At 35.9% G+C, this 24,157-nt stretch overlaps 1 protein-coding gene across 2 annotated transcripts in view; it reads left to right on the forward strand.

Moving 5' to 3' along the window:
* Gpm6a (glycoprotein M6A) overlaps positions 1 to 24,157 on the forward strand; it is a 275,020-nt gene that overhangs the window by 244,465 nt on the left and 6,398 nt on the right. For both annotated transcript variants that reach the window (XM_052752306.1, XM_052752305.1), the window contains exons 2-5: positions 3,560 to 3,752; positions 14,054 to 14,210; positions 18,791 to 18,944; positions 24,059 to 24,135. In XM_052752306.1, the coding sequence (XP_052608266.1) occupies positions 3,560 to 3,752; positions 14,054 to 14,210; positions 18,791 to 18,944; positions 24,059 to 24,135 (581 nt within the window). The remainder of the gene's footprint in view (positions 1 to 3,559; positions 3,753 to 14,053; positions 14,211 to 18,790; positions 18,945 to 24,058; positions 24,136 to 24,157) is intronic.

The following is a 24,157-nucleotide window of genomic DNA, read 5'->3' on the forward strand; positions in this document are numbered from 1 at the left end:
ACAAAGTGATCATTATTGTTTTTATAGAGATTTTTCTCAAGAAATCTATTTCCTACAGTGCCAGAACCCCATTTATCATGCTTCATTAATATTCATTTAATAGAGTGTTTTTGCACTTTCGGTTCAGTAAAAGCATGATGATGGGGGACAGCAGAATCCTCAGCCTTCAAGGGTGATTATTGGGAGTGCATCCTGGCCCAGGGGCACGGTTGCCATGGAGATGCTACTGATCTGCCAAGGCTGTTTCTCACTGTGGGTGGAAAGAAGCTCCCCTGCCAGCAACTATGTGGGATTCTGGCAGCTGGAGAGAATGCTGAAATGATGTGCTGCTTCTCCATATGCGAGTTCAAAGAGACTTCTTTAAATGCAGTAGGCAACTCGGCTCAGACTCATAGGAAGAATGGGTTTGATTAGGATGTAGTCCATTACAAACACAATATGTCCCCAATGAGACACTTAGGGATTTTCATTTGAACAAAAGTTTTGCAGAGGGTCAATACTTAATTTTTTCTACCCCAATCATGCAGAAATGGGAACTTAAAGGAGTTTGTATTTTTCAGTAAACATAACATAATTCTGAGTAATTTATATGGAGTATTTAAATGGGGAGTAAGGATATATTTCAGTGTCTTTTGGAGACCCTAAACTAATTTGGAAATACCGTATTAACTCAGGGTCATTAACTTTAGTTTTCTCTAGTATTAGAGCTTACCTTATATGTTTCTAAATTGGAAAGCAACTAGTAAGTTAAATTTGCAAATAATACTGGCGTCTGTGAGCATATGATTTCTTCTTGGGGAGACGGAACCCAGCACAGAAGCTAATGTTGGCCATAAACAGCATAGTAGGCAAAAATATGACCTAAGTACAAACTAGCTCCACACTGGGAATAAAGTTAACCAGAAGTTCTAAGTGACCATTTTGGTGATGATTTTTACGTTTTTTTTAAATTTTATTTGCTCTTGAGTTACTCTGATTTCATATTTTATTCACCTGTAAATTCTATGTTCTAAGGTAAAGCGAAGGTGATAGCATTCAGTATTTAGAATCTTCTTTCTGCATTTCAACTTACAATCAGATGATTGCATTGAGCTTGAGAATTGAATTTTGACATTTCAAAATGTCTTCAGTAGAATTGTTCCTTGACTGTATCAAATGTTTTGAGACTAGGAACAGAGAAGAACCACCAAACTGGGACTTGAAGTCATTGGGACCATTTGGTAAATTAGACAGATTAGGAGATTCTTTGTTTTGTTTTTAATACGCATGTTACTAGCTTTCCCCTATAATTGTAAATAATGAGTGAGATGGGAATTATAGAATATCAAAAGAGAATAGTCTAATTTTTTTTTCTGCCACGCTGTTAGTCTCCATCCAAAACTGGGCTCCATGACATTCAGATACTACACACACTGGTCTCAGCCATCTGTTGGTGAATTTTTTTCTACTATATGAAGTTTCAAGCTGTTCTAACCTTTTCCACTTCCCCACATTGTGTGTGTGTGTGTGTGTGTGTGTGTGTGTGTGTGTGTGTGTGTGTGTGTGTAGAAGAAATGTTCAGGAAGTGATTTTGCTGTCACAAGAAAGAGCAACAAAACTGTCGAGGAGCTCAGGCTCCTTTTAAAACTTCTTCTGAGGGAGATGATACAGGCTATAATTCTCAAAGTCTGTTCAATGAGGAATATCAAAATAATAGTCTAGTTCATTCTCCAAATACAAAGTCACTTCACACAGGAACGTTTAAATCTCATGTTTAATATGTTATAGATAATGACTATAGATATAGATTCATAAAGGTCAAGGATCAGTAACCAAAAAGTTCTGCGATCTGGAAGCCAAAACACTCCCTGTTTCAGCCCTTATATGGTGCTGTAAGTGCAAAGGCCCACAATTAACCTCTTCTGACAGGACATAATTAGAATGCAGACCTACTAAAATATTATAAAATTTCCTTAAGGCCAAGTACATAAAGTGTATATGCAAATGAATTTCATGCTGAGGTATCAATTCCATCCTCAAGGTATTTGTTTATATGCAGATATTCGAAAATTTAAAAAAAAAAGAAGCCTGTTAAATCCAAAGCACTTCTAGCCTCAAGCACTCCAAATTAGAGACATTCAACCTTTATATGTGTTCTAGGTAAAGTTCACTTAACTTTTCCTGTGACTGACTTAAGTACAATAATCACAAACTTCTTTAAATTCTCACTTGTTACTTAGTTCTGAAGAAAAGAGAAGCATAATCAATAACATAAAAGGGCTTCCTCATTCAAATGAGATTGAACTAAGAATTTTCAAATGGAGGGATGATGGGGGTAAATCTCTGTGTTGGAGATGTGTGTGACAGGGCAGGGGTACAGCTAAATATATTAGATCATCTTGGAGGTTTACTAACCTGTTTGTACTGCAGCCTCAATTACTCAGTCTGAGCAGGGGTTAGCATGGAGTGTCTCGTCACTACTTCTTACTACCGAATATATCCATTTAAGATTTTCTAGTCAATTTAATTGAACATATCTAGAACTCCCTAAGAAAACTTTGATATTGCATTTAATCACAAACAAATATGTTTTGTGATATATCAGGCTAAATGCTCAGCACTTTCTTTAAATGGAGGCATAAGTGATGAAGTCCAAAAGCCAAAGGCGCTTGTTATGGTCAAAGAGTTTTTTAACAACCATATGAAAGTATAATAATAGTAATAATAGTTGAATTATGTCTAACAATAACGGCTTACATTTATGGAGCTCTTTGTCGGAAGGATTATTTTCTATATTAGCTCATTTACGTATCACAAGATCAGTATGAGGTCATTCTTTTATTTTCACCATTTTGTGCATGATAATATCAAAAGGATGAGTCTGTTAAAAACCACAGTGAGGGCATCAGTATTACGCCCTCCCTGTTTTCTTCTGTGTCCATGTCTTTCTCATTTATTTTTAACCCAAATCTATGAATAGATTTTTCGTTATGAGTCACTGTCTAAGGAACACACACATATATGAACTCAGAATTCATCTGTAATTCCTTTAATATTTGGAGTCTAATCAAATCCTGTCTGATCTTTTCCTCTCTACTTTCAGAATCTGTAGGTCAAAATTCAGTTAGTTGAATTTACAGTTGAGTACTACAGGTTTTTAAACAATGATCCGAAAGAAATGCCCAAATGGTTCAAAGGAACAGATATCACTGAAGTAAAATGAAACCACATTAAGTGCGAGAGCAGCGACTTCAAAGCGGAGTGCTGTGCGTGCCTGTGTGGTGGTTTAAAAGGAGGGTCTGGTCAGAAAAGAAGGGCTTCTGTCATACCGGGAGTAGAGGATGTGATCATAGCCCTGTGAGCATCCACATGGTTATGAGAATGGGTGTTAACAATGGACTTCATCTTTACCCTTTCCTGGGTCCTCGAGGACTTGACTTAACGGGGTTGACCCGGGGTCATCTACCAATACTAATACTGTTTCCTGCGGTGTTGAGGTCATAGACAGGAGGTCATTCGTTTACTAAGATGAATAAACAACATGAATTTTCACTTTTTTCTTTCTGTTGCTCTGCTGCAGGGTGTTTTGAGTGCTGTATTAAATGTCTGGGAGGCATTCCCTACGCTTCTCTGATCGCCACCATCCTGCTGTATGCGGGCGTGGCCCTGTTCTGCGGCTGCGGTCATGAAGCCCTTTCCGGAACAGTCAACATTCTGCAGACCTACTTTGAGATGGCCAGGACTGCTGGAGACACACTGGACGTTTTCACCATGTGAGTCATTGTTTATGTCCACTTTCTGTAGAGCGCTTCTGTTGTGTGCTTTCCCTCCTGTATCGTTTTCTAAATAAATAGATGTCTCGCTAAGTAAGGTGATGACGGATGAAAAAAAAAATCTTCATGAGGCAAATGCAATTCAGAAAAGCATTGATCTGTTAAGCAATACAAGGCACTTTGCATAGAATATGAGGCCAAATTAATAGAGATTTAACCTAGGCTTTGACATGAATTAAATTACCACTAAGCAGAACATTTTTGCCTTGCTCTTCAAATTTGAGCATAGACTCCTCAAAAATGCTGAAAAGACAGATGACAGAGGCAATCACAAATCTAGACTTTGATGTTAATTCTAGGAAATTCATAAAACTCTAAGGGGAATCAGATACTTCACAATTTTAACCCAGCCATGCATGTATCACCTTCCTTTCTTTTCCTCACAGAAAATATTGTTAAAGGTTCTTGGGGTCTTTTGTAAGACAAAGATTAAATATTGAGAAAGTTTTCTTTGAAAATACCAATTATGTTTTGAGCCTCTAAAATATAAACTACTAGGATTATAAAATTATGATGATGGTGAAATAATATTCTTTGTAAATATAATTTAAGCAGTCTGGAGGTGAAGGTCTTTTGTCCTGGTTTCAGGCTCTTATAAATAGTATAGAGAACAAGTACTTGAGGTTCATTTACAGTCAGTTTTTCATTCTGACCATCTATTGAGTGATTTCATAATCACAGACAGAAATAACTTATTTATTACAAGTTTTTAATACAAACTATCTGTCCCCAAAACCATTCATGTTTGTTAGCCTTGAAACTACTTCCATTTATTTCATGCTGCTTGATTTGATTTTATATTTTTGAAATTTTCTTTTTTTTCTTTCTAAAATACTCATTTGTTCTTTCTGTATGTTTACATTTTCTTTTTTGTATTTTTTATTTTATAATTTAATTTAATTTTACTTCAATCAGAGTGTTTATACTTTCAAATCTTAATGGTTATGTAGTTAGATACGTTATCATTGCTTTTTACTCAGATCCTTCAGATAAAAGTAATTAACTGTAATTCTGATTGTTCCAAGCCAGTTCCTATGATCTTGGCATTATTAGAGACTACTTAGTAGAATAAAACTATCTTATAACTATAGTATCAAAAGTATGCAACACTATGGGCCAAATGTGGTGGCTGACATTTTTAATTCCAGCATTTTTGAGGCGGAAGCAGGCTGATATTTGTGAGTTCCAGACCAACTTGGTCTGCAATAGCAAGTTCCAGAGCTACATAGAAGACCCTATCTCAAAAACAGTATGTAATATTGCTAAATTTCTTTATTCTCCATAAACCAGAACATTGTTTTCAACAATAATTTTAATAAGTTGTATCCTTGGAGTAATTAAAGTTAATAATTCTCTGTGAAAATGAAGGGAATGGAGTTGAATGTTCCTATTATATAATAAAACCACAATTCTTTTACTCTGAGGAGTGGAGGGTATGTTCGTCCAAAAGAGAAAACAGCAGAAATTTTAATGAAAAGACATTTAGCTTGTATATTTATCTGAAATATTTAAAGATTCTAAACCGTGATAAATTCTAAGCAGTAAAAAATGAAAGAGAATAAAGGAAGCCTATAACCCTTCCACCAACAGCGATTAGGAGAGGGGATTGCTGAAGCAGTGACATCAGTGAGACATGTGATGCAACTCTGTGAGCTCAGCTACTCATGATGCTGGGATAGCGAGAATAGCAAGCTCAAATCCCGCCTGGGCTGAGGAGTAAGTTCAATGCCTACCTGGGAAAATTAGTATAAGTCTTTCTCAATATTGAAGGTATAAATAGAGTTGGGGATGGAGCTCAGTGGTAGAATACTTGTAACACTTACGTTGTGTGTATGACAGCCCCATCTAGTATATATGAGGTCCAATTGCCTAGTACCAAAAAAAAAAGGAAATTATTATTAAAAACTACAGTCCATAAATCTGAAGTATCAGTGTCTCCAAAACTTGCAAATGAATGCTTATTAGCAAATTAAAAATTGTCTATTTCATATTGTAATTAATGTTATTTCACAAATCCTTTATAAATTAGCACTCTCTATTTAATTGGTTAGTAAATATATATTACCATAATTTATTAATTGTCATAGAGTTGAACATTAGAAACACATAAAATTAAAGCTTGATAACTATTAACACCTTGGATTTAAATTTCCATGAGATCCTATTTCCATTTAGAAAAAAATCACTTAGGCTTCAGATGGGTTCCAAAAGTGGATTAGACCTGACTGCATTCTTAGAAAAGGATGAAGCAGAAAGAAACAGCAAAAAGAAATAAACAGAGCCTGCAGTGAGACGACTCACCCTCACATGGTTTCAGATGCCATGGTCAGCTTGTTGTATCACTGGCATACCACCAGTAAAAAAACCAAACCAAACCAAAACAAAACAAACAAACAAAAAAAAGAACAACCAAAAAAAACTGACAGTCTTACCAGATACCTAGAATCTTTGAGTATAACAATGACATTTTGGCCAGATGTCGACGTCATTAATTAAGCATCTTTGAAGGGCTTTTCTTCTTTTTTCTATATTTCAATTCAGAGGTTTTCTCTTTGTCGTCCTGGCTGTCCCGGAACTCACTCTGCAGACCAGACTGGCCTCAAACTCACAGAGATCCGCCTGCCTCCTCCTCCAGAGTGCTGGTATTGAAGGCATGTGCCACTACCGCCTGGCTCAATTCAAAAGTTTTAAAACAAAGAACCTTCTTAAGTCCATTTAGTTTAGGGAAAGGGTCTTCAGATTCTAGGCACATTTTCAGAAAGCTGTAAAACTGTTTATGGTCCAGTATGCTTGCAGTTGCCATAATAAATACAAGTAACATGGGCAAGGAAAGGGTTTATTTGGCTTACAGATTAAAGTCTATCATGTAGGAAAGACAAGGGAGAAACAAAAATAAATTAATTACTTAATTAGTCAATTGATTAATTCCCAGAATCATTCTTTATTACTTATACTCATCATATGGAATGTAATTAAGCTATTTCAAAATCCAACTGGATAAGCAGGAAGTAGTGGTGCATGACTTTAATCCCAGGACTCCGGAGACAGAGGTAGACTGATCTCTGGATTCCAGCACAGCCTGGTCTGGTTAGTGAGTTCCAGGACAGCCAGAGCTACAAAGTGAAACCCTGTCTTGGAAAAATTAAAGGAGAAAGAAAAAGAAAAGCCAACTGGGTTATTGCTAGTTAGTTCAGGAGAGTTTTAGTAAGATGATTTCATGGATATATTTTAATGTGATAAAACTGACATTTTCTTTTCAGTTATATCTTAGCATAGCTGGACAAAATATGTTCTCACCGCTCATTATTTTAAGCTACCACAGATGTCCTGGAAATCCACAGCTTCTCTATATTTAGTCTGCATTCAAACTGCTTTCTTTAGTTATAGCACATAAAGTTTGCAAGGAGTCATAAGTCTAATAAATGACTATATATTAACAATTATAAAGTTACATGTTTGATATTTAGGCAACAAACTTTAAAATATCACAGATCTCTGCTGAAGCCCTGGAGATACTATCTGTGGGAGCTTAGGAACGGAAATTTAGAAAAGACTTTAGATTATTTTTATAATTTTCCATTTGATCTGTTATATGATAAATTAAATGAAAGAGCAATAAAGTATGTTTGGAATAGGAAGAATAGTATATTGATTGGGGGTCCAAGTTATTTCTCTTTTCCTAGTTCAAATTCATTAAATTCATTATATAGGCCTCATGGAGCTTCCAAATGGATTAAATTCCGCTCCTTGGGGGGAAAAAAAGAGGAGGTTTGTACCATCAAACTCTTAGTGTGGTGAGTAAGAATTAATAAATTTATAAATTATGCATAGATGTCAAGGTAGTGGAGATCACCCTCAGCAGGGCTGCCGACAGGAATGGGGGTGTCAGACGAATGGGAAAAGTAAAGGAGAAACAGGGGTTGCAAAATAAGAACTCTAAGGCAGAGGGAGTAAATATTAGGCATATAGGTGATATGGCTTACTCATAAATATGGTGTTTGAAAAGAATATGTATGAGAATGATCATAGAGAAAGCATGTGGCCAAGTTTAGTGATTTGCAAATTCTTGTTTTATCCCTATATTAAGTCTCCCATTTAATCGGAAAAGAGGCCTGTTTAATTAGATAAGTGAGCTAAAAGATAAAGATAAAAAGAATTTCTGAAGACCCTTGATTTGCATCTGTGTTCCTCAGGATCTGAGGAGTTACTCTCTTCTTTATTCTTACATTCCTTTATTCTCTCTTTCTCTCTCTCTCCTCCATTATTTCCCTCCTTCCCATCCTTTCTCACCCTCTACCTTTTCCTCTCCTTTTCTCCCTTATTTCTCTTCCAACCCCCTAAACACATACAAGTTTCTAAATGTAATCCAGATCTCTAAGACTAAAGAGCAATCTATGAAATGCATGTAACCGTGAAATGTTACCATTGTGTTTTGCTAGTTGTCTTCCAGACATGAAATTTTACTTTTCACAGGTAAGTCTGCAGTTGGTTCCCTTCTTCTGCATTATATTTTAGACATGTAATTATGAAAACTACCGTTGGTGTATTCTACATCCTAACTTCTCAGTTAATGTTAAGTAGTTTTGGCATGGTCCAGCCAATGTGTCGAGGCCTTCAAAGAGAAGAGAATTAATTTCTAATAGTTTTCTGATCTATTGGTAGAATTTTTAACATCTGTGTCTATCATTATTTGTTGGTTTCCTAGAATTTCTTTTTGCCATTAATGTCAGTTTGGTCTTAAAATCCAGATCATGTGTTGGCTCCAAACATGTGATAAGTTTATATTTTAATCTACTTCTCCCATTATTCTCCCACTCCAACAACATTCACATATTAGCACAACCATTTGGGCTCACTCACTCAGGAAATGGCTTGTTATCTGTTGTGTGATGAAGAGTAACTCTTCTAATCTGTGATTCAGAATCTCTTACCTGAGAAAAGTTTTGTCAATATGTTACTGTTATGTTCTTTAGTCATCGTTTGACAACATTTGACAAAGCAAGCCAGAAGAGGCTAAGTATTTACCACTGCACAACACATTCATACAGACATGGAAATGTGGAGAGTGACTGAAAATTAGACATCAAAAGGTGACCAAGACAATTAAATGATTTGGCCTCTTGAATAAATATCCTGAGGTTTGGTCACATGCAAGCTTTACTCCTAAGTAAAACTTTCTATATAATTTATTTCTTAAGGGTTGTGTTTGAATTTTAAAAAATAATCATGAGTATTCAGTATATGATAACAATGATTTACAGACAGAATAGATATTATTTTTAAAATAATTTAACTCTCACTTTATATACAAAATTAATTTACCAAATTATGAATTATTTAATACTCTAAAACAAAAAAGCAGTAACCTGAGATAGATTCACTAATTTTACTTCCAACTAACATTATGAATTTATAATGTCTATGTTTTTATTATTCAAGTTTATTCTTTGGAAATTAATGAATTATACAACACTTAGCAACATCTTAATGGTTTGAAGTAAAGAAACAAGATAACAAAGGAAGACAAACTAAAGCTTAGCAATTACAGCAGCCTGTAAACTCTACTCATCTACAGTATAGACAGTTAAACCAAACACTTTTGCCTTCTACTTACAATAATGTTTCAAGAACAGGCAAAGCAGAGTCAATGGGAGATTCCTTGGATATCAGAGCATATTTTAAATCACAGTTCAAACTTGCATTAGAAAATCTTATTGAGTTGATGAGTTTGGAAATAAGAGTCAAATAGTGTGCATTTTTGCTAAGCAATTTTTTTCAGGCTCTAATCCTTAAAAGCTTTTTTTTAAAATCAGAAACTATTTTTCTGAAAACTAAGACATTGATTATTTCATAGTTTCAGAGGTCAAAATCCAAAGCTGGTCTTACTAGGTTTACTGAAATGGGCTGAAATCAAGATGCTGGCAAAACTGTGCTCCATCTGGAATCTCTGGAGTTGTTCCATCTTACAAAAGCCACCTGCATTCTTGGCTCCTTGTCGCTTTCCATCTTCAAAGCCAGCCAGCCATGTGGCATCCTGAAATCTCTCTCTGAATTTTATAGTGACACTCTTACATCTTTCATTTTAAATATTGGCACAATTACAAGAACCCACCCATTTTCTCCAGGACAATTTTTGTATCTGGAGATCATTAACCACATCTGCAAACTCCCTTTGATGACACAAGTTACATGAGCACTTTTTGGGAAGTATGTTGTGGACACCTTTGGAGACCACTATTCTTTACACCACTGTTAAAAGTAAGGATTTGGGGAAATGGGTCTCCATATTGTAGAATGGGCTATAATTTTTAAAGCCACTGAAAATATGTTCAATTTAAGTAGCCATGATGCTTTGGCTAAAGAGAAAAATTTCAAAGTAATTGAATTAAATTTCATATAAGAAATTGGAAGGGTGAACACTGGTAATTCTGTTTTTCTTTTTCTCCATTTCTCTACAGAAAGTATGTGTTGTTTTTTTAATTGGTTAGACAGTTATGTAAACAAACACTGAGAAATTTGAAAGGATTTACAAGGAGATAAAATATTTGAGAAGTGGGATATTATAAATTGTCATTCTGTAATTGAAAGTTATGGGTTCATATCTTGGTGAATGCAGCCAAAGCAATCTAGGTAAGGTAAGAAAGTAAAGAAATATTTATTAACTACAGCAGATAAAGATAGCATGAGGTTTATCTCCACATCAATGTCCTCTCCTATGATTTATATTTCTATAAATATAATAAATGTATATATAATATAAATATATTGCATTGCATATAAATTCTATATTATATATGCACTTATATAACATACAAATTATATATATTTTATATATGTATATATGAAAGCACTTTCTGAGTGCATGTTCAATTCAAGATGTACATTACCGAACACACTCAGTTCAAGGTCATACTTCAGGAAGGAAAGATGATTTACAGGAAAACTTCTCAGCACATTTTTGTTTGTATTAAACATACAACAGGAGACTGGAGAGATGGCTCAGAGGTTAAGACAGGCTGTTCTTCCAGAGGTCCTGAGTTCAATTCCCAGCAACCACATGGTGGCTCACAACCATCTGAAATAAAATCTGGTGTCCTCTTCCGGCCTGCAGGGATACATGTAGGCAGGACACTGTATGCATAATAAATAAATAATCTTTAAAAAAAGAAAAGAAAAAGAAAAAGGAGTATCTTAGGATAAACTTAGTTTGTTATTCCTGACAAGATTTTAGCTACAGCCAAAGGATGGGACATTTGAAAAGCACATTAACGTAGAAAGTTGAGTCTAAATATGCCTCCCTACTTATCTGCCATCATTACTTTGAGCATTTATCCAAAAGAATTGAAATAGAGATCTTGAGGAAATAGCTGAACTACCATGTTCATTGCAGCAACTTTTACTGTCCAGGGTGTTAAAACAACTTAAATGTCCACAGATGGATATGTAGGTAAAGAAAATATCATGTAGACACAGTGAGCTACTATTGACCATTAGAAAAGAAATACTGACATGTGTTAAAATGCGGATGAATTTCAAAAGCTTCATGTTAAGTGATACAAGCTACTCACCATATAACAGTGATTAGGTTAGGTATCTAGCGTAGTCTGTCTCATTGAAACAGAAAGTAGAATTCTGATTGAAAGGGGCTAGGTCAGAGAGTCAGACTAAATTTCATAAATTGCTCAACAGCATGGAGTTTCAGTCATGTAAGATAAAAAGTTCCAGGAGTCTGCTGTGGAACACTGTAGCATTTATAGTCAGCCATACTGTGATGCACATGTAAGTCTAGTAAGACGATGATATCATATTCCTCATACTGCATTAAAAGTTATTAAGTATAACTTATATGGATGACACCAGTCAATGTTCCAAAGCGGTTTGATGTAATTTTCAAAATCATTGACGATGGCATTATTTCCTGAAACCTAGCAGGACAGCAAGCAGAAAAGCAATTTCCAATTTTCTGTACCATAGGCTTGTGAACTTATCTCCTTCTTGGTAACACATGGAATTCAGGTGATTAAGAAGCAGTAGCCATTTCCTCCTGCTTATGAAAATTGCCACTTTCCAACTCAGAAGAGACATTACATGCTTTAGCATTACTGTCAAATCAGTGCATTCTAATAAATGACTTGCAACCTATAAACATATTACACAGTGTTGAAATTAGTTGTATGCAGACTTCATATTTGGGTAAACAAATGTATTTTTTTCTGACACTGCCATAAAAAGAATTACTTTGTGATTCAAAATGTAGGAAAGATGCTGTGGGTCACTGTAGGGCACTTTTTTAGCAGACACAAGGAGACCCTGAGTTCAATCCCTAGCACTAAAGAAAGAAAGAAAAGAGGAGAAAGAGAAAAAAGAGAAAGAGAGATAAAAAATATATACTCTCTCATAGTTGGTAAGGTCATGAGTCTGGAACAAAGTTGTCATCAGAGGAGGCCTCTACAAGACTCCACAGAAGGATCAGCTATTTGTCTTTTACAGGAACTGGATTGAAGCCACATCATGTCGGTCTGCCTCCAACTTTATAGTGACTTCTCCTCTCTTAAATCTTGAGTGGAAATCTTATTAGAAAAATAATAAAAATCTTAATTATGAAGGAGATTGGAAATTGCGATAAAGATGAATAGTTTTGTTGAAAGTGTTGTTAATCTACACCATATGCTTCATCCCTCAGATACTTCAATATTGATGTTGTTTTAAGGGTAGAATGTCATAGCCATGTGTCATAAAAAGGCATATAGCTAATACATCCCAAATATTGTACATGATCTATTACTCAGGTTACATGACACAGAGTGCTGAACTGGTGTTATCTCCACATTTGCACTTCATTGGTATATTCTGCAGCTCTGACTACATTGAATGTGAACTACTCACTAGTAATGACAATGTATAAAAATAAGTCCTAATAGAACATTTTTTCAACTACAAGACACAAGTATGATTATAAATATTTCTTCGGTTTACAAAAGATATTATATAGAATAGAAACACAGAGAAAATAGTTTCAAAATAAAGAACTCTAAGTAGAAAGTTCACAAACACACTAATTCTTCTTTCTAAACTTAATGAGCATTGATTTCCTAAATACAGAGGTATAGGATGAAAATGTATCATCTATCACCTACTCTCTATCATCTATCTATCCCTGCTTATGATGTATCTATCAGTTCTCTGTGTGAATATGTTTATATTTCCTAAATGTAATTTTAGTATGGATTTTTTAAACAATAGGTGATCAACTATGATAAGGGAACTTACTGTTTTAAACCTCTCAGGAATCACACTGTAGTGATTTCTGACTCAATTCTATTAATTTGTAATTCTAACAGAAAAGTTTACTCGTCATTTATCTGGAGAATCACTTCCTTTACATTATTGGTACTATTGTTGCCAGAAAATATTAGTAATGTTTATGATAGAAGTTAACTAAAATACATTTAAAAACCAGTGCAGTGACATAGTATGAAATTTATACAAAATTATGAATAACTAATAAATTACCCCCAAAACACTCTTCATCCTTTAATATGGTCAAAAGATTCAATGTTTTATCCATATATATGCATTTGATAATTTTTCCTACAAATACCCCAATTATCAAATGAATTTAAGCAACCTCTTAAGTGACCAGAGAACAAGAGAGACTGTGGAGGAAGAGAATAAAGTCTACATACACAAAAATCTCAGCCCCCTTGATAAATATTAAAAATGGCAGAACAGAATTTACAACTAAACATTAGAAATATAAAACACAACTGTTTATAATCCACCTACCATTATGAATACCAATGTTATTTTACTTTAATTTTATCATCCAGTAATACAGTGTGTTTGGATCCAATTCAGTCCATCCCCTCTTCCCTCCCCCATCTTCCTCTACTTCTTTCCTCTGAACTTCAGGCACTCTCCCTCTCTGTTTTAATTTTAATTTTAATTTAATATTCACTGAGTCCATTTAGTGCTGCCTGGATGTGCATGGGTGTGGGACCATATACTGGAGCCTGGTCAACCTCTCAGAGATCATATCCCTGAAGAAAAGTGACTTCCCCTCTCCCATGAGGCATCAACTACCAGTAGCTCCTCCTTGATCCATGCAGAGATTTTGGATGCTTGATTTTATGCATCTCTTCTGACTTCATTTCAAAAGAACCATGAACACATGAGGATCAATTTTTGAAAATCTTTGAAATAAATTGTGCTGTTTGGGGGTTTTCTTTTTTTGTCTCCAGGATTGACATCTTTAAGTATGTGATCTACGGCATTGCAGCTGCTTTCTTCGTCTATGGCATCTTGCTGATGGTGGAAGGCTTCTTTACAACTGGGGCCATCAAAGATCTCTATGGGGACTTCAAAATCACCACCTGTGGCCGCTGTGTGAGCGCCTGGGTACGTCATTTCTCTGCACTCAGCGTGTAATGGGGGTTGATTTCCGTATCAAGCAGATGTTTGCACTCACCAGCAGAGAGTTAAAGCATTCTTTAGTGAAGTGACATTTCCTTCAATGATGGCAGTCATACAGCTTCATGATAAGATTTCTAAATTAAGAGGATTTGTTGTGAAATATCAGTTATAAATTCTCAAATCATATTACTGCAACTAGTTTTATTTGTACAGCAGGAAACCTTTATTGATTTACTGTTATTTATTTTAAAGAACCTTAGGTTACCATAAAAATAATAAAAATTCTTTCTCTAATCTATCGGCAATGCCTACGCACATGCATATAAGATTCTGTCTCTTCATTTAAATGTATCTCTGTGTTGAGCTATATATTTGAGGGCAACTATATCATAAAATTTCTGTTTTTATAAACTCATTAATGTTAGTCTTCAGTTTTTATTGATAAAGTGTTTAGTGGTAAATCAGATCAATATTTGTAACATAGAACTAATGAAATACAAAGTATGTATCTACTAATGCATGAGAGCAGTAAAAGTCAAATGTGATATAGTTGGAGGTGGTGTTGCATGTTTTATGCAGAATAGTTTTCCCACAGTGAATCAATGAAGCACCCATCCTTGACTGGCCTTTCTTTCTACTTTGTCATGACATATAAGAATATGAGTTTAACAACAGCACAGCAAGTCATAAAATAAAAGTAATCAGTAACAAGCAGTAGTAAATTACTTCAGTCTCAAAGAAAAAATTAACCATACTTGTTACCAGTAAATTTTTATATTGAACAACTCATAGCCAATTCTATGATGCTGCTTGATTGAGTTGTGGACATCTATTTCTGTCCAGGGGAAACTCTTATCACAATTCCTAACAGGGAATATAGATGTATGTGAGGAAAGCTGGAATTTCAATAATGTGGCTTAAGTGTTTTAAAAAGGAAATTGCCATCTAAATTCTTTGGATTGGTAATATCAAATTTCAGATACAGATGAAATAAGATACATGAAGATCTTGGATTGGTCTAAAAAAGTATGCATATTCAGTTCTTGGTAACATTTAAACAGTTTCTCTACAAAAAGGCAAGGCTTTTTACCTTAATTTAATTTCTAGTTTGCAAACAGTGATGAATTTAGTAAATGAGAAGCTTCTGTATTGTTTAGATAACACACGACCATGTCTCAGTGATACTTAGAAAGTCATTTCTCTTCTCTGAATCAGTGTTGACCTAATTGACAAAAACCAAGATCATCTTTGAAGTTCTGAGTCTGCGGTGATACAGAAATGAAAGGAAAAGACAAAGGGGTCTATAAGCTGATCTCCAATGGCACAGAATATCTCATTGGCAGGCAGTTGAAGTCAAATGTGATGCTCCATTCAGAATAGTAAAATCATCACATTGTAAAAATAATCACAGAGAAATTTCACATCTATGTATAGATAATTATGTGCCTGTCATTCAGTGTCTTAAAAGGAATCTAGAGTACCTATTTTTAAATGGAATCATGAGCCACACCATTTTCCTACAATAGTAGCAATTGTGCCATCAGTCACACCTAACGCACCAGAAGGTTGGCAGCAGCAGCTTCAATGGCTGTGAAGCAGGTAGTCAGCCCATGAAGATGTTCCTGCCCACACTTGTAACACCTGCTCTGGCATCCAGGCTTGATCAAAGCTGAGAGAAGCAGAAACTGTAATCTTCAGAACAGTATAGAGTGAGGCCTGTGACTACCACTGACCTGCCTTCATGAAAAGCACCAACTCCAAGGTCCAAGAAGTAAAGAGTGATGGCAGCAGCCACTACATTCAGCCCTGTGGGCCTGTTCCCTGCCCATTATGACAGTATTGAATCAGAGGAGAAAAGAAAATTTTCTGTTCCCCATTCATCTGGCATTTCTATTTCTTCTGCTGTATCTATTCAGCTGTTGTCTTCTTTTTTATATATAATCTTATGATCTGCCTCACATTCAGTGAGTTAACCTGCTCTGCCTGCCTTCCAAATATTTGGAAGTGTCTTGCGTTTGCAGCTGTATTAATGTCTTTATACTTAGAATACTGAATAATATTGAAGGTTGGAAGAAATGATTTCCAACAGCTATGTGAAAGGCTTCCTGTGTAGGTGGAGTTTCTCTGTGTCCCAGCAGCTGCTCCCAAATAACCATTCAGAGACTTATTATTAATTATAAATGCTTGGCTGATATCTTAGGCTTATCTTCAGCTAGCTCTTACAACTTAAATTAACCCATTTCTATAATCTATGTGCTGCCCCGAGTCTTGTTTACCTCATCTATGAATTTCCGATGTTAACTTCTTTCACTTCTGGCTCATGACTCCTCTGACTCCACCCTTCTTCTTCCCAGCATTCTCTCTGCTCTTCCAGAAGACATAGGTTCAATTTCCGTAACCCATATGGCAGCTCACATCCATATGTAACTCCAGTTCTAGAAAAGCATATGCCCTCTTCTGATCACCATGGACTCCAGGCACAGAAATACAGACAAAACACCTATACATAAGGGATTTTTTTTAATGTCTGTATGTTATATTGCGAAGGCTGCCTAATGAAGTCCTGAAAACCAGATGGCTTACACAACTAAGATTTATTGTCTCTCATGTCTGAAATCTAGATGTCTGAAATTCTTGTAGAATCCAACGTCAAATAACAAAGAGGACTTCACATCCAGTACATCCACGGGGCCTGTCTTGACCATAGAAACAGCACTACTTAATACTGTATATACATTTGGTTACCTGCAGAGATGTTTCAAATTTAATTATAGTTGGCACAGAAATGGCCTAAGCACCATTTGCTTTAAAATTATCCCAGGTCATCTTCAAATGTGGCCATGGCTAAAAAGCTCTGCCAGAAGCTGTACTCCCTCACAATGTCTACACGGGGCAAGGACTTGGTCAGCAACATGGTTCAACATTCATTGTACTTCAAGTCTTAGCCTATATACCTTAGGTCCCACTCCATGGTGAACAACACCTTCAGAAAAATATATTGAAAACTTTCCCAGGACAGGAAGAAAAACAAAAGAGACAGCCTGTGTCTCAAAGCATACAGATGACTCTCCCTCAAATTATACAGCCTCCTTTCACATACATAGCCCTGTTTTATGATACTCTCTCACATTTATTGTCCCCAGACAAAACACTATTGAGGGGAGCATTAGTTCCAAATAATGAAAATGTTGCAACAGCAAGCCTCTTTTCCCCCAAAAGAGTTTTATTATCAGGACATCTTCACATTTAAAATTGTTTCCAATAATTCCATAAGACTTTTTTTTCTGCTGAGATAAATGAATTTTGAATAACTTTGCCTATCCAAGTAGTTGTAATTATTTTAATTTCTCCCAACATAAAAATAAATATGTTTCACTTATTCTATATAGACTGACTTAATTGAAACACATTATGCTGGTGGTAAAAATGATAATAATATCATCAATAATAAAAGCAGCTAAGAGTTTGTCAGAGCTTCTTATATTCCATTTCCTTTATTAAATGTTTCACACATATCAGCTCATTTTAAGGTTGTCTGGGATGTATGAGGTCTACTTAGAGTTATTATTTCCACTTTATAAGAGTGGAAATAGAGGCCTGAAGGAGAGCCCAGCTAGTGTTAAGATGACTGTGTTTTTAATGGTATGCCATTTGTTCCCCTTTTGTGAAAGAAATGTGATATTTAAGATAAGGTTGTAATGAATGTAATCAACGTTTATTGAATAATGAAAGACTTAGTGGGTAAAGGTGCTTGCCATGCAAGCCTGAGAACCAGCATTAAGTCTCTGGAATGCTTACAACAGTGAGGTGATCAACCCTATAAAGTAGTCCTCCTACCTTTAGACATGTGCTGCAGCATGCTCTCCCCGACACTCACATGCAAACACACGAAAATAACAGCCAACCTTAAATAAGAGAATAGATCTTTGCCTTCCATGCCGGAACTAAGCAGGAAAGCAGTATGCAGTGTACCAGGCAGTGCACTGAGGGACAGACCTTGTCATGTCTGTGATTTGCAATATGCTGTGATGCTTAGCAGACATTTCTAACTTTGGTGTGAATGGAATGATGTGGCAGATAGACAATGCTTTATGACTTGGTCCTCATGTCAACACAACACAGTGGATGCATCGATTACTGTGCTTCATGTTATACACTCCAGGAAGGAAAAAGAAAAAAAAAAGAAAAAAAGAAAGGCACACAATACATAACCACTCCCTTTCTCTGGTAGAGACAAGCAAAATGTTGACCACGCATGGTAGTCAATTGTGTTTTAAGACCCACATGTGTCTGTATTTCCACATAGAATATTCTATGGCTTTGATCAATAAGCGAAGGAGAAAGAATTAGTTGGTGTGAAAGACCATAAGTCTTTTTACAAATCACTTCTCATGAAGAATTTGTGAGGAAAACTCAAATTCTTATATTCTAATATAACTCCTAACAGCATTCTTTTGAGTGATTATGCACAGATTCTAAGCAGTGTGTGTTTGCTTTGAAGATTGAAAGCAGAATTGTGCGTCAGTAGCTTACAAATTTTTCTTTCCCTGTTTTCCCTGTTGCAGTTTATCATGCTAACATACCTCTTCATGTTGGCCTGGCTTGGTGTCACAGCTTTCACCTCACTGCCAGTGTACATGTACTTCAACCTATGGACCATCTGCCGAAACACCACACTAGTGGAGGGAGCCAATCTCTGCTTGGACCTTCGTCAGTTTGGTAGGTAGATAGTGCGTCTCAAAGTAAAAAAAGACTTTGATTAGTTACCTCTAAAAAAAAAATTGCTTTGGAACCACCCGGGTATACTACCTCAGAGATAAATTTATCTAACTACGCACTTCAGGACATTCTGTAAATTTAACTAGGTAGGAATTCAAGAGTGAAGGGAAATTGCTATCATTATACATACACATTTATATATGAATATGCTGTCAAAACATGTTTCCTTGAATTAGCAGATCAAAACTGGTTTCTTTTTCCTGATTTCAGTACTCTTTTCCAACTAGATCTGATATCTGTGTCCTAATTTCCTTGATTCATGGTTAACTGTACAAATTGAGGTAGATATCTAGTATGAAGATCACCAAGGAAGACATATTTCATTGTCCTCTAAGATGAGAAAAGAAAGGTTACCATTAAAAAATGATGAAGTTACAGGATGTTCGAGGTGGGGAAAGAGGAGGAACAGGAGGGAAATAATCTTATTTTGTTTTGTTTTTCTTGACTTGTTAAAGATTGAATCCTAAGGCCTTATTCATGTTCTTGGCAAATGCTCTACCACATGCCATGCTCTAGGCCTTATTTATTTTTATTTAAGGCTTAAACCTCATGTACCAATAATTATCATTCTTCCTTATGTTGGATAATTATTTATAACGTTAAATATTTACGTGTTTGTTTTAATGTTTTAAAATAAATACTTGAATAAAAAATGAATTAAATTTGCATAGAGGGCTGGAGAGATTTGAGTCAGTCAGTAGTTAAGAGTACTAGTTGTTCTTCCAGTGGACCCAGGTTCCATTTCCTGCATACACGCATTGACTAACAACTGCTTGTAAGTCTATTTCCAGAGAATATGATGCTTTTTCTGGCTTCTGAGGGCATTGTATACACATAGTGCACAGACATCCATGTAGGAAAAACAATTATACACATGAAAGAAAAATATTTTTCAATGCACATCATAGTTTTTTATGTCATACCCTTTGTTAAAATGAGATTTTCCAACAGGATTTTTCTTTTATGTATCTCGTTCTCTATTTCTCCAATATCCAGGCTTCAACTGCCAAATGTATTAGGATAATCATTTATATACTATTCTAAGTGTTTTAATATGCTAAAATGCTGAACTCCCATAAGTATGTAGACAATTGCTTTCATTTTCTTATATAGATAGCAAAATTGGATCACAGCCATCCCTAACTCCAGCTCCAAGGGATCTAATACCCTCTTCTGAACTCTATGGGTACCATGCGTGCTCATAATGCAGTACATACTTGCAGACAAAACACTCATTATCATAAAATAAATAGCATTTTTAAAAATTAATTCACATTTGTGGATGCTCCAAGTAATGTTCTCTACTGAAGCTTCACCATACCTCAGCATAGTAAGAATATTTTTCTGAGGAACATATGAAGGCTCTGTGGGGATATTATGGACAGATTAATAGGGTGCAGTCTAGCTATGCTTTTGCTACAGTGTAAGTTCCAAAGCAACCCCTCTACTATCTGTCCAGATGAAGTTCTGAGGCTCCATGTATTCTGATATAAATTTGGGGGGCAGGAAGATGTGCTTTGTGTGTGAAGAGCCAGAGGGAATCTTACTATTGCATCTACTGAGATTGTAGTCTAGGAATCAAAAGGCTTGTGAGCACATATCAAGGAAAGACACTATAGTAGAACATGACAGAATAGTTGCATGAAAACTCGACCCTTGCTGGCTCAAACTCAATGCTTTCATTTCATTTTCCCACTCCGAAAAGTGAAATTTGAGGCCAGGCGGTGGTGACACATGCCTTTAATCCCAGCACTCGGGAGGCAGAAGCAGGCTGACCTCTGTGAGTTTGAGGCCAGTCTGGGCTACAAAGTGAGTTCCAGGACACGCTCCAAAGCTACACAGAGACACCCTGTCTCAAAAAACCAAAAAAAAAAAAAGTAAAATTTGAATGAGATATAACTGCTCTTTCATGGCTGACAGATAAGATACCAAATGCCTAATTTAATTTGGATTCCAGGTAAACAAGTAATAATTTTTCAGTAGAAGTCCATGATAATTGCATGAGACATAATTATACAGATGTTATTCATTCTTGATCTGAGATTCAGATTAATCTGAGCTGTAGTGAAGTTATTTTTATTGGTAAACCTGTTAATACTATTCTTAAACCCTATTTATTTTTATAAAACTGCCACTACTGAACTAGATCCAGGGTGAGGTGTCTTTCATGAATGTGCATGCTTCCAGGAATACTTGATGGGTCAGCATTCTTTTGATGGGCAGTGTTCTTCCTCAATGATAAAGTAAAGAAAGTGTGTGAAGTAGTGGGTTGTAAGCCATAGAGAAATGGACAGCTATAGCTCTTACAAACAAAATGGAAAGAACATGTGGGATGAAAGGATAATCAACTCTGTGTAACACTATTGACTACCAAACATTGGAAAGTAAGAAGGTGAGTATAATATAATTTTGGTCAAACCCCTACACTCTTCCTTCCATCTTCTTTCCATACCATCTGCTACTATTTTTCCTTCCAATTCTGTGTACACTTTTTAAATGACTGCTTTGAGAAATGTGCAGGTCTTGTATAGGATGTTATTATCACAACTTCTGTGACTTCCAGAAAGTTTGTAAGATCCAGAGGTAGTGGATCATTATGAGGCAACAATGTTTCCTAGACACTACAGAGCACTTGTCCATATAAATTCATAGTGGTTTTGACAACATGAACAATTTTTTTAAACCCACTGAGTATAGTTAGTGCTACTACTATATACACAAGTGTATGGCCATCCCTTGGAGCCTGAGTGGCCTATCAGAAACTGTATCAAAACAAGCTAACAAAAAACCCTGACTCTCCCTCCACCAACAGCCATCAAAATTACTAATAGCTCCTCAGCTAGGAGTGGGACTTTGTGAACTCTTCCTTCAACCATAATGGGATTTTTGGCTGGCTTGGTATTCTGAAGACTTTGCACATGCAGTCACGGCTCCTGTGAGTTCATGGATGCAAAGTATTGAATAATGGATTGCTATACCCATAGATAAGTGACTCACAACAGGGTAGACTGTGAGAAGCAAGCCAGTAACCAAGTTCCTTAGAAAATCTCATTGTTTAAGTAGATGGAGATTAACGCAGAGGCCCACAACTAGTCAATGTACAGAATATACGATACTGCAGAATGCTCAACCCTACATGCAATACCCATATCATACCACCTCTGGGGGTAGAGAGATTGTTAAGGGTGGGAGGCAGTGGATTACTACAAGAATAGTGTTTTCCAGTGTGTGTGTGTGTGTGTGTGTGTGTGTGTGTGTGTGTGTGTGTGTGTATGAACTCAAAGCAGTCGTGATAGCATTCACAGTACTCGTGCAAGCTTAAGGTAGACAAAATGCCAGTGTGAAGGGGAGGTATGGGAAAAAAGTCTCACCCTCAGCTAAGGAGGTCTTGGCAATTTATAGCTGCTGAAAGAGAGATGGTAAGTTTTCATTGAGTGTGTACCCACTGGTAGCATGACTGCATGCCTGTTTATAGCTACATACCCCAAGTATACGGGCAGTACAAATTTGATGTGATGAGTTTAGAAAAGAAGTAGGACACAAAGTTCAATGGGTAGGACTTCTTGGAGGAGCTGAGAGAAGAGGAGTGAATATGATTAAAATATGTAGTTATCAAATAATTGATTAAAATATTAAAATAAAGATAAGAATGTATGAATATACATACACATACTAAGACTAAGCAAGGGACATCACAGGCTAAAAGATTAGATATTAAGATGTCCATAATTTATCATGTATTGTTTTATTCTTGTATTTTTAATACTTCAATATTTCTCAAAGAAAGAAAACCCCAAAGATAGTATGATGTAGTTACTTCCATTCCCTAAAAGGAGATCGAAAGCCAGGGAATAAGGACTAGAGAGATGACTCAGAAGGTAGAAAGGTCTGGCCACAAAAACATATCAATCTAAGTTTTATCCCCATGCAAAGGTAGGTGAAGAGAACCAACTCCACACAGTTGTCTTCTGATCCCCACATGTACCCTGTGGTACATGCAGTTTGGTACATACACATACACACAAACACACACAAATCATACTCTTACACAATAATAAATACATTTAAAGCATTTAAAGCTCATACTTACTAAGTACTATTGGAGAGAGAGAGAGAGAGAGAGAGAGAGAGAGAGAGAGAGAGAGAATGTGTTCCTCCATGCTTAGATGTGTGCATGGATGTGGAGGCCAGAAGACACCATTGGGTGTCATTTCTCAGACACTGTCCAGTTCCTCATTTCTTGTTGTTTTGTAGACAGGTTTACTCATTGTTCAGACACCGGAAAGGTAGATCAGTCTATTGAGCCAGTGTGCCTCAGGGCTCTGCCTGTCCCCACCTTCTCAGTCTCACTACACCCACATTTTTCTAATATAGATCCTGGGGATCAAACTCAAATCATTGTGCTTGCAAGGCAAGCACTTTATTCCTGAGCTGTTTCCCGATTTGCTTGCAACAATTACTCCAGACCTAAACTTCACAGATTCTGTGCTAAAGATGTGTCTAGAAATATGTGTATTTGAAAATTCCTCTGGGTAGTTGGTATATGAATCAACAGGCAAGTGCGAACATGAGTGAAATAGCACTTTCTAATTCCCATTTGTTATTAGCACTGCATTTGATATCATAAGAAGGGACTCTCATTGAGCAATATGTCTATATAAACTAACAAACGTCTTGAATAAGCTGAACAAAAAGTTGTTGCTGACTTAGTGCAGTCTGGGGCATAATTACTAAAATAGTTGCAATGCTCCCACCATCACATTAATGAACCAAAACAATGAACCAGCTACAATCAAATCTGAACAATCCGGTGGATAGATTAAGTTCAGTCCTCATGAAAAAATGTTTTAAATTGCTGAGTTAATTTTATAGCTCATATTCATAATTCTAGACACAGTTATTATGGACAATAAAAGCTGAGAAATAACTTTTTACAGTATGGCTAAAATCAATTTAACATGAAAGTTGCTGAGGTTTGAACAGCCAAAAGATTTTTCTCTTGAGGCTCTTTAACATATATTTAAAGTTAACCTATAATTTTCTACATACTCCAGGGATTGTGACAATTGGAGAGGAAAAGAAAATTTGTACTGTCTCTGAGAATTTCTTGAGAATGTGTGAATCTACTGAGGTGAGTAGTTTTTACACTCTAA

This window comes from Peromyscus californicus, unplaced genomic scaffold (assembly GCF_007827085.1).
Source record: "Peromyscus californicus insignis strain IS unplaced genomic scaffold, ASM782708v3 Scaffold_23__1_contigs__length_62951481, whole genome shotgun sequence".
NCBI classification, from domain to species: Eukaryota; Metazoa; Chordata; class Mammalia; order Rodentia; family Cricetidae; genus Peromyscus; species Peromyscus californicus.